The sequence below is a fragment of the Manis pentadactyla genome, chromosome 5 (genome assembly GCF_030020395.1).
Source record: "Manis pentadactyla isolate mManPen7 chromosome 5, mManPen7.hap1, whole genome shotgun sequence".
Taxonomy (NCBI): domain Eukaryota; kingdom Metazoa; phylum Chordata; class Mammalia; order Pholidota; family Manidae; genus Manis; species Manis pentadactyla.
Window position 1 is genome coordinate 5345140 of NC_080023.1, and position 12710 is coordinate 5357849.

Consider the following 12710-nt stretch of genomic DNA (forward strand, 5'->3'; position numbering starts at 1 on the left):
TGCCTGGGTCCCTACTAGTTCAGCCCCCAGTGAGGGGTTGCAGGAGAAAGACCCTAACCAGTTCTCAGGCCCTGTCTGGGGAGGGGACTTCTCTGTGCAAGGGCTGGCATCGGGCCTAATCCGGACAACCCTCCACTGGTATTGCATCAGCTGCCTTCAAAACTTGCTATCTAGCCACAGACGGTTGTTTCGGGAGAGAGCTGAGCACGTGAGCAATGGCTAGAACGAGTACGGTTTGCTCCCACACCTTAGCGGAAGTGGAACTGGGGTCCTGATGAGAAGGTGCAGCCTGCAGCCATGTGGGAGTCCCACCCAGCTCCAAGCCATGTGGCAGTGATCTCTGGGAACGTCGATTTCCTGGTTCTTAAAACAAATATCACATCCATGGGGTCAAATGCCGCTTCTGGCTCTGTGCCTGACATGCCGTCAGGATCAGTAAGTTACAGTTCCTGCTTCTCCCCTCGCCATAAATCAACTGCTCCCCTTTGGCAGGCCCATCCAATGCGGATTCCCAGGCCCTCCCAGTCTCACGCCTGTCCTCCGTGTTACGGGCAGCCTCAGGCAGCAGGAAGGAAAGGCCTCCAAAGGCTCAGGGCAGTTGCTCCCCTTCCAGGGCTGGTTGGGAGGATCCCTGGGAATCAAAGCGCCACCGGGAGGGTCGGCCCTGCCTTGACCCCAGGCCCCAGTGCCGCCGTCCCCACCTCCCCAATGCGCGCTGCTCTGTTGTCACCGAGAAGTGGCTGGTGCCTGTGGAGCTTCTGGCAGGTCACCGCTGGTCAGTGGGTCCTGCATCCATTCTGACAGGACACTTAGGGTCTTTCCAGAGTTGCCCCTGCACCCCTCAAGGCCAAGCCTGCTACCTGGTGGAGGGGAGGACTGGGGCGCCAGTGGAAGCCAGTGTGCACTGCCCCCGCCTGGCTGGGACACCCCAGCACGTTTCGTCAGGTGCACACGTTCTCCTTTATGAAGTAGCTAAAGGATCTTGTTTTTTCTTTATGGTTGTTTCCACTTGACTTTGGCCCTGAACAGCCCTTCCCCATGACCCTGTCATCAGCCTTTGAGTGAGGTGAGCGCTGCATCGCGCCTTGTTTATCCATCTACATGCAGCTCCCAGCACCGCGCCCCCTACAGCCGGCTCGTGACATCAACTAAGGGAATATTATTTGTCCGAGTCCTGCCTGTCTGCGTGGCCCCCTGTGGGTGGCATGCAGCTGAGGGGTTTTGCTGGGTATTCATTTCCTGAAAGGGACAAGGACTTGTTCCATAAGCTGGGCAGTGTCCCTGTCACCTGTCCTCTCCTCCACAACCAGTCAGGTGGGTGACTGAGTCCCATAGCAGGAGCATGTGGGGCCCCCAGGGGCTGGGCTCATGGGCCCTTTGGTAAAGCACTTGGGGGAAGATTTGGGTCCTGGAGGCAATTGTGAGGACACAGGGCTTGTGTCCTGGGCTTCACCTGTGCAGCTGAGCAGCACAGCCATGCACATGGACTGTAGGATCCCGGCCTGGGGGGGCGTTGAGGGCCGCTGGGCAGTGCCGGGAAGCCGGAGAGCAGAGCCTGCTCAGGGTACTTCGTCCCGCATGGCAATGGCCAAGGGGACATCCAGGTCACCCCTGAAGACTTTGGAAGGGACAGGAAGTTATGGTGGTTCCAGGCAATGTGTCCAACGGGGCAGGAAACCCCGGGCCTGGGAGTGAGCGTGCGGGTGAGCCTCAGTCCTCGGGAGGGAGAGGAGCTGGCTGGGGCAGGTCTGCAGTTCCTGGGCCGCCTGCCTGGGGTTGGGGGGGCACCCCAGGCCCGGTGAGGAGGGACCTGAAGCGAGAGCTCCCTGATTCCCGGCCTGTCCCTCCTGGCCTCTGCTCCCCTGCCTGCCTGCAGTGCCTTCCTTTAGGCCCTTGTCTGCTTGTCCTGGGATCACTGAACCGGCTCCCTGGCTGCTCCCCTGCCTCCAGCATCTTCCCTCCCCTTCAAAGCTGCCAGAACAGTCTTTTTGAGGCACAAGTCTGACCCTGCCATCTTCCCGTAAACCCTCTGCCGGCTCCGCATTCCCCAGGACGTGAAGTTGGAGCTCCTTGGCCAGGCCCTCAAGGCCTCCGGGATGCAGCCCTGCCCACCTGCTTTATTCCCCTCCTGCAGAGCCCAGCTCCCATCCCTGGACCTGCCGGGCCGCCTCATCTCCAGACCCCCACTTGGGCCAGCGCCCCGCGCTTCTCTGCTTGCTGCCCCTACTCCTTCAAGTTCGGCTTTGCTGTCCTTTTCCTCCGAGCCTTCGCCCCTCCCATGGGGTTGGACCCCTTTCTTTGGGGTCCTCAGCCACCTGCCCCTTCTGTCATGGCGCATGGTATAGCATCTTACTGTCAGTTCCTCACCTGCTCTCTCTGGGGCTCAGTGCTGGGGGGACTCGTGAGATGCCTGAGGTTGAGGGAGGGATGATGGGGGCCACATACTCTGCCCGGCAGCCCAGGGAGCAGTGCCGGAATCCAGCCTGGGCTCCCCAGTCGGGCTCTCTGGGTCAGGTGCTGGGGAAAAAGTAAAGGTCATTGTCATGAGACATCCTGCTCTGCCTGAACTGGCGCAGGGCCTGTGGCTACTCGTGTCCACTGAGGGCTCAGTGGTCAAGGCCAAGACAGTGTGGCTCTCAGCTTCTCCCAGCCCCCTAACCTTGTGTCATTCTCTGTGGAGCATCTGCCTTGACCATGACGAATGTCAGATGGCAGGGCATAGTGGGGTGTCTCCACTCCTGAGGAGCTTCAGGCTTGGGGGTCTAAGTGGGTCCAGCAGCCAGCCCAAAGGGGTACATCTCAGGGTTTCCACAGAGCCAGGAATCCATTCGCCAGGCAAAGACTGTCTTGGGCTTTTCTTGAAGGTCCAGATGCAAAGCAGCTTGGGGAGAAATCAGCCTTTAGGCCAGTTCCAGAGCTCAACAGCCTGCAGACGGCTTGGTTTCTAGGATTACCTCCTACTCCTCCATTAGCCAAGATTCTTTCTACTGCTGGTTTCAAAAAATCAAAGTCATTTAAGCAAAGAAAGAATTTATGTTACTGAGAAGTCTAGAGATGTCTAGCTTCAGGCATGGCTGGATCTAGCTACTTACCCAAATTGTCAGAAACCTGTGTCTCTGAATCTTTTAACTCTGCTTTCCTCTGGGCTGGCTCTTTATCAAGCAGGCTCTCCTCATGTAGCCTGAACAGCCTCAGCAGCTCCAGGTTAGCTGTGTACATGCCTGGCAGCCCCTGTGGTAAGAGGGCATCTTTCCTTCTCAGTGTTCCCAGCAAAAGGCCCAGGCTGGTGCTGCGTGGCTCAGCTCAGTCTCAGCTCATCCCTTAACCAATCCGACCTCTGCTGGGGACACTCACTTAGAAACATGACTTAAAGACTTAGCACTGAATCGAACAGCATGATATGGTTACATGAGCTCATATCATGGATGCTTTGAAAGGCACAGAGTATCAAGTATTATGAAAGTTGCAATATATATATATATATATATGAGCTTGGCTATATGTATTTTTTCTTTTATAATTTACACTTTGCCTTTTGATGTTGCTTTAATATCTATCAAAGTACAGGAGATTTTATTTTTTTATGGTAAAATCTGTCTATTCTTTTCCAATATGGGCTTTTTACCTTTGAGGTGATGTCTAGAGAAGCTTCTATGAGAAATGGGCGGGGCACTGAAGGCTGGTCCCGCTGCTGTTTTTCTGCTGGGGAGTGTTTGTGTCAGTCTATAAAAATGGTAAAACAAATGCTGAAGAAGGGGGTTCTGAGAAGCCAATGCCTTTTGTTGCTCCGGATGCACATGGGGTATTCAGGGATCAGTGCAGCCATTTCCCAAGCACGGGAGGCAGAAGGCACCTCCTCGTACGCATCTCTGGTCCTGAAGAAGGCTTCTCCGTGTCGCAGCTGCTCGTGATCTGCCCAGGGGCTCTTGTGATCACCCAGGGACCTGGGCCTATGGAGTGGCACTGACAACAGGGCAGCTGAGGGAGCCGGGGGCCGGGAGGAAAACCCCGAGAGAATCAACCAGTGTGGAAGCCATTCTGTGTGATAAAGCGCCCCAGCCTGGCTCCTGGATCGGCCCTAGAGCTCGCATCCCCGTGCGTAAAGGTGCATCTTGTGAGCACCCCTGTTCCCAGGACTCTGCAGCAGACGGGTCTGCAGTAAGCCTCAGAGACAGTGGCAGAGGAAAAGAGAGCTTTGGGGAAGAGCTGGTACTTTCTCCTAGGACTTGAGCGAGGCCTGGACATCGATGTCAGGGATGTGGCTCGTGGCTCCGCCGACACACACAGGCTAGCGGGTCCTGCAGCCGCATCCCGGCCATGGAGTACATCCTGTTCGTGCTGTACTTCTCCTTCTTTCTCTGTCTCTGTGCCCTGGTGTGTCTGTACTTTTCTGGCTGCCAGGAGATGACCTATAAGCACGAAGGTAAGCAGCCGGCTTTGGGGAACGGTTTGCGGTTCTGTGAAAGTTAGTGGCCGTGACTGGGGCTCTTCCCCGTGGCAGCAGTTGGAGTCAGGTGGGAACTGTTTGTTTTGGAGGCACCCCCCCTCTTTTCCTCAAGGTCCTATTGGATATCCTAAATTAGTGCCTCTGTGTATTTGAAGTATACATGGGAAAGAAACATTTATTTTTTAGTCATTTTTGCCCAAACTGCATTTAAAAAATTTGGATTGGTTTGTAGGAAGGAGTCAGCAAGGCAAGACTTTGGGGGTAAAGCAACGGACATCTGCAGGAGTGAGCCCCCCCTTTACATAGAGGACGTGCTTGGAATGAGCAGAGATGAAAATGTATGCTCTTAAAGTATCTTTTCTTAGGAGATGCCCAGAGAATATGAGGATGAAGGAGACTGAGAACTCCACCATTTCTTTCATGCTGCGCTTTAAAAAAAAAGCCCACTATGAGCCAGCATTAGAGGAAATGATGTTTTTCCCTTTTTTTTCTGAGAATGAGAAGCAATTCTCTCCTCATTCCTTGGAAGCAGGTGTTGTCATTTTCTCATGTGTTTTGAAAACATGAGTAACTGATTGTCCTCAAAGAAAGACAGCCAGCAGATTCTCACTTTAAGTATTAAAATGTCTTTTTCTATTGTGTTTTTTTTTATTAACAAACATACATTTGTAGTACATTTTGGCTTCCATGTAATGTAGTCATTAAAAAAAAAACACAACTAACCCTTAGAGGAAACAAAGTAACCCAACCCGTACGTTACACAAGGTTTTCCTGGGTGGTCCACCACGCCACCGAGTGCTGCTGTGGGAAGTGTGGGCTGCACAGCTGTGGATCCGCCGCCTTGTGTCACCGGATTATAGTTTGTGTTTAATCTCCGGCAGCACGCTTCCAGGGAGTCTTTGTCTCTGGGGCCACATACTTCAGGAGGCTCCACTTGGGTCTGGGGACAGGCTGTTTAGCAAAGCAGTTGTACTTTCAAAGTACGTGTGCAATGTCTGCATTTAAAGCCCTATGTTAGGGCGTGTGATTGAGTACCTAACTTCCTGCCCTATGAACTACCGAAAAGTGAATCCTCCTGGGTGATGGGACACTGAATCATTAGCCCCCAGAATGATCCGCAGTGCTGACAGTGGGCGGTCACAGCTCGGTGTCGTGTCCGGATCCTTTGGAGCGTGTGTGGCCTGATGGTTCCTGGGGCTTCATCAGTGTGCCAGGCTGGGCTCTCCCTGCACCGCAGCTCACTGCCAGTTGGCACAACAGCTCACACAGACCTGTCTCAAGAGGCCTTGCAATTAATGGTGTTTACGAGAAATAAGGTTGGCTGAGTGGCTTCCCAGAGAAATGAGGAGCCTGGGGCTCAGGAAGATGACCTGCATGTGTACCGAGGAGCTTTGACTGCTGCAAATAGGTCACTGTCACTGCCTCCCAGAGAGCATCGGCAGCGTTTTTGATGCATAAACTCAAGTGGGGTTTCTCACCTGGAAGGGAAATTTGAGTATATGATTGTCTCCGACCTCTGCTTGGAGAGAAGGAATCATTGGAAATTGATGCAGCCTAACAGGTCCTCATATTCCTACCGGGTAGATTCACCTGGGTACAGGTGGCTGCCCAGCTGGTGCTGGCTGTGTGAGCGGAGGACAGGGAGGCCATGAGCAAGCCTAAAACTACTTGTGGGTAAACAAGTTAGCTTGGCTTTGAGTTCATTACCAGAGTCATGTTTGCAAACACTCAGTTAGCAGCCAGTATTTCATGAGCATCCCAGGCTGCAGGCTACAGTAGGGAGCAGAATCCCTATTCACATGGGGCTTACATTCTTGAGGGGGGAGACAGGAGTAAACACATAAACAAAACATGTCTGGTGTCAGGTGGTGATGGGCAGAAACAAGGAAGAAGGAGTGAGAGACCGGGTGGGATAGGTCAGGAGGGGCTTCGACGTGGGGGTCAGGGAAGCCTCTTCACCCCAGGGAAGTGAGGAGAGAGCCATGTAGATTCCAGGGAAGAGCATCTGGACAGCACAAAGGCCCTGGAGCAGACGTGTGAAAGGGGCAGGAGTATGCTCCCCAGTGTGGCTGGAGCCTAGAGGTGGAGGAGGGGCTGAGGCCGGAGCGGGTGGGGAGGCGAGTCACGCAGAGCCTGTGGACTGCAGCGCGGACACTGGCTTTTACCCGGGTAGATGGAGAGCCACTGGGTTGTGAGCAAAGGACCAACATGACATCACTTCCATTTCAAAACAGGCCCTCTGACCACCAGGTTGAGGGATGAGGGCAGGAGCAGGGGAGAACAGTAGGAGGTGGTTTTAATGACCTCTGTGAGAGATGATGGGGCGTGGACCAGGAGGGGGTTACCTATTGATAGAGGGGGTGAAGGGTTGGGTTTCTGAGTTGACTTTCTCCCAGAGAGCTGTCAGAGAGCAAGTGGGGGCCGGGAGGCATCCAGATCTTTGGCCTAAGCAGCTAAAAGGCCGGAGAGGCCAGTGACAAGCATGTGCTTGATTGTGGAAACAGCAGGTTTTAGGGGTGAGTCGCTGTCCACTAGACCCCCACAGAGCTGTTGAGGTGGCCAGCTCATGAGCCAGGAGCTCAGGGCGAGCAGTACCTGCCCCACGTGTGCTAAAACAACAGAAACGGGGCCCAAGGTGCAGTCGGTCCCCAGAAGGACAGATGCCAAATGCAAGAACCGTGTGGGTGACACTCTGCCGCCAGGTGCCTCCAGAGCCTCTTCAGAAACACTAACTGTACAAGGAGACAAAGAAAGCCCAATCTTTCCCCCTCTGATGTCTGAATCATTTGTTAATGACGTTATTCATTGTGGGACCAGCCACATTGCCCTTACATTTGAGTGCCTGAGGTCGCAGGCATGTACCGGCGTCAACAAGCAGGGCAGGAGCGCCCCGACCCCTCTGTGGGCTGCGGCGTGTGGAGAGGCTCTGGGAAAAGCCAGGTTCTGGATGGAACAGTGGAAGCCTGGGGCTGGGCTCTGGGTTTAGTTAGGGTTCTTTCTTCATGGTTGGGAAAAGCATTCATTGATTATAAAAACAAATAAAAGTCCTTTTTCCAGGGCTATTTTGTAAACACAAAAAGCCAACATTCCTGAAACATGGGAAGCTGGTCGGGTACCTGGTGGTTGATGTCTGCAGCCCCCAGGGGACTGAGGCTCCTTGCGGCAGGGACCCCCGGGCGTTGACCCGGTTGCACTTGCTGGGCCCCAACCCCACGTCTGACCCATAGGAGGTGCTCAGTCAGGTGTCTGCTGTTGCATGAATGCATGAATGAATGAAGCCCCATGTTCTGTGGCATTTGGGGTAGAGTGCTGGGTAGGGTAGCCGGGAGGCTGGCACACAGAGCATCAAGGTGGCCTTACTCTGAGTGATGGGTGAGTGAGGGTCCATTGTACTACTTTCTAATTTTATAAATGTTCCAAGTTTTCTAAAATAAAATGTTAAAAACTGCCTCTTAATGCAAGCGTGGTGAGGACCTGGGCCACCCACTTACCTGGCTGGTCTGAGCCCCAGGGTGCATCTGACCCTTTTGTGTACAGAGCTAGGCTTGACCTCACTCTGTGCTCGTGGGTGAGCTGGGGCTCCGTGTGTTCGATGAACGAGAAGGCTGGTGCTCCTAGAGACTAGGTGACTTGCCAAAGGTCAGAAGCTCCCGAGCCTGGAGCCGGGTCGGGCCAGCGCACTCTGCTGCATGCCACCCACCCCACCACCTTCGCCCCTTTCCCACCCAGTCAGTTACAAACCCCCAACCATCCCTTGGGATGCTTTTGTGGCCAAGATGCCCATGGCAGCCCTCTCTGCCCTGGGGTTGTGGGGCTGGGGGACTTAGCAATTTTGAGTCCTTTGCTAATGTCATACACATTGCCTTTTACAGAAGCATGTTGTGGAGACATTTTTTGGATTTGATGAGGAGTCTGTGGACTCAGAAACATTGTCAGAAACATCCTGCAACACAGACAGGACGGACAGGGCCCCAGCCACGCCTGAAGAAGACCTGGACGATGTGAGCACGTTACCCCTGAGACGCTGCGGGGGCACATCCGGCCTCTGGCAGATGCCAGCGTTGCTCTACTACCTAAAGAGTAAACCCGTGCCACAGACTAGTGGCAAGGCAGTCCCCACACAGGCAGGCCAGTGGATGGCGAAGCGGGTGCTGGCAGCACGTGGGGGGGTCCCTTTCCTTCCCCCAGAACTTGTTTCATAGAGGAAATCTGGGGTGGTCTTGGTTACTTACCCTTTGCAATTAAAATTGCTGCTTGCTGGTCTGTCCCTGGACCCCCGTGCACATACACGCACTCACCCGGCACAGCACCCTGTAGAAACCGTGTGGCTGCCTTGTCATGATAAGGTGACGTGGCGTTGTAGGAGCAGATCCAGGTGGCGCTGACAAGGGCAGAGGAGCATGAAAAGCAGCTGAAGCCCGCTCACCCCGAGTCTCCCATCCTTAAGCTTTCCTGACTGCCTGTGCACACGCAGGTTCACGACGGCGGCCCTGAGTGAGCTGGACCCACAAAGGAGGGGCTTTGCTCTCCCCCACCCGCCCCTCCTGGTTGACCTCTCCTAGGACTGAGTAAAACATGCCCGCTCCAGACACAGGCTTTCTGATCTGCCGCTCTCACCAACGGCATGTGGCGGGCCTCTCTCTGCAAGGCGGCACGCCCCACACCGCCGCTGCACCAGCACGCGGGGCCTCTCTCCCTCTCTCCCTCTGTCTCTCTCTCATGCATGGGCTCAAACAGTGCGCTAATGAACGGGCTCCCATGACGGGAGCTCACGGTTCCAGTTGTTCACAACTGCGGGCAGCATGCCAATGCTCACTCCGCATTTGCCCCTTTGCACATTTCAGTTATCTCCTTGCAGGAGCCCCCTGCAGAAGAAGAGCCAGGGGAGGGCATGGTGTGAACACCCCCAGGAGCTGCGCTGGCCCCGGGTCCCCTCGCCTTTCCCCGGTGTGTGACTAAGGCGATTCCCAGGGCCTCCAGGAGCCCAGGGCTGCGCGCTGGCAGCGGAGGCGGCGTCTCCCCACAGCCCTTCCCTCCAGGGTCCCAGTGCGTCCTGGCAGAGACCGGTTTAAGTGCTTGTTGGCAGCAGTTGTAAGGGCTGGACGTTCGCTTTTGCTACCTGGGCCCTGGTGCTCGGGGCCACACAAGTCACGTACCTCATTATGATTTTCTTCTCGGTGGTGTAAGACGACGAGCAGAGAGGAGGCGGACCTGAGGTTCTGCCAGCTGACCCGGGAGTACCAGGCCCTGCAGCGGGCCTACGCGCTGCTCCAGGAGCAGGTCGGGGGGACGCTGGATGCTGAGAGGGAGGCCCGGGTAAGTGCGGCGGGCCCAGGGCAGGGGCGGGACTGCGCAGAAGGCCCCCCTACCCATGCTCTTGCCAGCCGTGTGAGTCGATCGTGGTTTCTCTGCCTTTGGCACTTGGAGGGGCCTTTGGGAGGTGACGAGGACACATAGCAAAGCGTCCCTTGTGGCAGTGTCCCAGAATCTGGCAAACCCAGCGGGAACCATCTTTCCATCCTCGGTGTGACGCACATGTTGCCAGAAGAAATGGTGCTGCTGTCTAACATGCAGCTGTTTGCAGGACGGCCTCAGAATCTGGGTCAGGAATGAAATCACGGGCCCGGTGACCCCGCAGACTTTATACTCCTCTCCCTCGCAAGCTGAGAAGCCCCCCGGCTGTCCCCGTGGCGCCCCTGCAGAGACTGCTGCGGCGCTTCCAGCCCTCAGGCACTCTGGTCTCTGCCGGCCACCGGGTCTGGGTCACCCCGGCCCTCATCCTGGGCTGAGCTCTGCCCTCCAGTGACTTCCACTAACCGGCCCTTTGGGAGTCACATAGTCCAGGGGCTGCTTGTCCTTCCTTCTGAAAGTGAGGGGACAAGGGAAAGAGCGCTCACCGCCTGGTGGCAGAGCTTTACCTAGCGTGGCCTCCATGTCATTCCCACAACAGCCCGTGAGGTAGGAGGTGGCACTGAGGCTGCCAGGGAGGGAAGCCACTCTTTGTGCCACCAAAGAGTTCGGCTGTGCCCTATAGGTCAAAGGAGGTAAATGGCTGGGTTTCATTTGGGCTGAATCTTGTGGTTTTTATTGAAAATTTCATCTAGTTGCCAATGTTTAAAAGCCAAGAGACTTCACATAGAAATCCAGATTCCTGGCTGCTCCTGAAAGCTCAGGATATCTGGCAACACCAGCCTTGATCTACGTGGTCACGCTGGTCTGAGTGGCAGTTTCCTCTGAGATGTGCCTCCAATTGGCTACAGTTGCCACCACTCCCTATTACCCCACTGTCAGTTTCCTTTATTTGCATTACCTGCCTGGTCTTTGAGGTATTTTGGTTTCCAGCTCTTGCTGTAGGTGATAAAGGCCCATGAAATGGGCTGATCAGGTATGAAGGTGCCATAGTGTTGGCGATTACAACCACTGAACTTGGTCAGAGGCCAAGGTGGGGACCCTGGCGTGTGTGGCTTCTGGCTCACTCACTTGAAGAAACTGATCCCCTCCCCAGGTGTCAGTTTCCTTATCTATTAAGGAGGGGTTAGAACAGGTGACCTCTCAAAGCCTTCTAGTTCTTAAGAGTTTTACATCTCTAGGGGAAAGAGCCATGTGGGCCAGGTTTGCACCGCTGGACCTGTTGCTAAGGTCTGGACTGCAGCATGGTCCTCTCCACGTCTTTGTCACCCATTCAAGGGGACCTAATCACTTTCTGGTTTTATTCTAGACTCGGGAACAGCTGCAAGCTGATCTGCTGAGGTGTCAGGCCAAAATTGAAGATCTGGAGAAGTTACTGGCTGAGAAGGGACAGGTGAGCAGGAATGGTCCCTCGCTCTGTGACTCTTTGTGTTTCTGTCCCCTTGGCGGTGTCCCTGTGGCCTTGGTGCCGAGGGGAATGTTCTGTAGATTTGTAGTGTTTGCTCCAGAAATCCTAGAAGAAAAAAAAACTAGCAAAACCCAGGTGAGAATATCCTAGCTAATGTGCCTATTTATGGAGTCTTAAAAAATCAAAACACGTTATTAAATTCTAATTTGGCTTTTTCTTTGTTTGCCAAACACACAAAAACTGGGAGACAATTCTAAAATCAAAGTGGTGACCAAAATATTTTTTGACTTGAATCCGAAGGTAAGCTGCCCTAGTTGATCAGGACTGAACTGCAGAAATAGACCAGCCCCTGCCACTGGCTCTGAACTATAGCAGAGGCTGTGTATCAGGATTCTAGCTGTGTCTGTGAACCAGAAACCCCGGGGCCCTTGAGTGCTAGGTTGGAGTCACTTCCATGTGTGCATGCTTGCAGTTTGATTGGGCCTGGTTGACCGCAGGACGTAGTAGGGAGGTGAAGTCTGGGCCCAGCCCACTCCCCTGGGGTGGGGGAGATGTTGGAGGGGGCTCTGGGTGGAGGTCCAGCCTCTCAGAGCACAGCGTCCAGAGGCTACGCCCAGCCAGGGGCTCTGTGGGAAGAGGTAACAATTCTCATGGCTTCGCGCAACAAGGTTTTCTTCCTACTGAGCGCTCTGCCTGCCTGTTCTGTAGGCAGAGGTCATTTGCTCTCTGGGGTTACCTGGGGCTCCAGCTGCAGGCACCACCCTCTCATAACTGCCCTGTCTACAGCATGCCTTCCTTGGCAGGGCACCAGAGAGGCTGTCTGCTGCCCCAGCCCATTTCCTTGGCCAAAACAGTCACTTGGTCCTGCCTAACTGTAAGGGCCCAACGAGCATGTGGGCAGGTGAGGTGCCCGCTGCACCCCATCCCAGCGCATCTGATGGCAGTGGGGACTGAGGAGGTCTGGCAAGGGCTACCAGAGGCCGTAGGGCAGGACCAGGGACTGGGGGTGTGGGTGTCAAGGGTAGGGTCTATAAGAGGTCCCAAGCAGGCTGACCGGGGGCTTCAGGAAGAGCCACAGAGCCGATGGCTTAGAACTCTGACTGTGTCCAGTGCTGGTGGGACAAGCGCTCGGCTGGTGAGTGAGATTCAAAAGAGGCAGACCTCCAGAAAGCGTTCACTGCAGCACCATTCGTACTGGGCCTGACCTGGGGCCGGGCGGGCGACCAGCTCGGGAACCGGTTACATACCGAGCTCCGGAATGCTCTGAGGCGGCAGGAGCGTGGTGAAGAGCACAGGCTCTTGGTTCGAATGCCAGCCCTGCTGCTGACTTGTCACGTGACTGTGGGCAAGTTACATGATCTCTTTGTGACTCAGTTTCCTCATCTTTAAAATGGGGCTAATAATAGGAAGTGACACACTGGGGAAGGGGAGTGGGGAGACTCAGCA

The 12710-nt window shown here is 54.9% G+C and overlaps 1 protein-coding gene across 2 annotated transcripts in view; it reads left to right on the top strand.

Moving 5' to 3' along the window:
• JAKMIP1 (janus kinase and microtubule interacting protein 1) overlaps nt 1–12710 on the top strand; it is a 151146-nt gene that overhangs the window by 109430 nt on the left and 29006 nt on the right. For both annotated transcript variants that reach the window (XM_036921157.2, XM_036921160.2), the window contains 3 exons: nt 8320–8448; nt 9635–9763; nt 11166–11249. In XM_036921157.2, coding sequence (XP_036777052.2) covers nt 8320–8448; nt 9635–9763; nt 11166–11249 — 342 coding nt within the window. The remainder of the gene's footprint in view (nt 1–8319; nt 8449–9634; nt 9764–11165; nt 11250–12710) is intronic.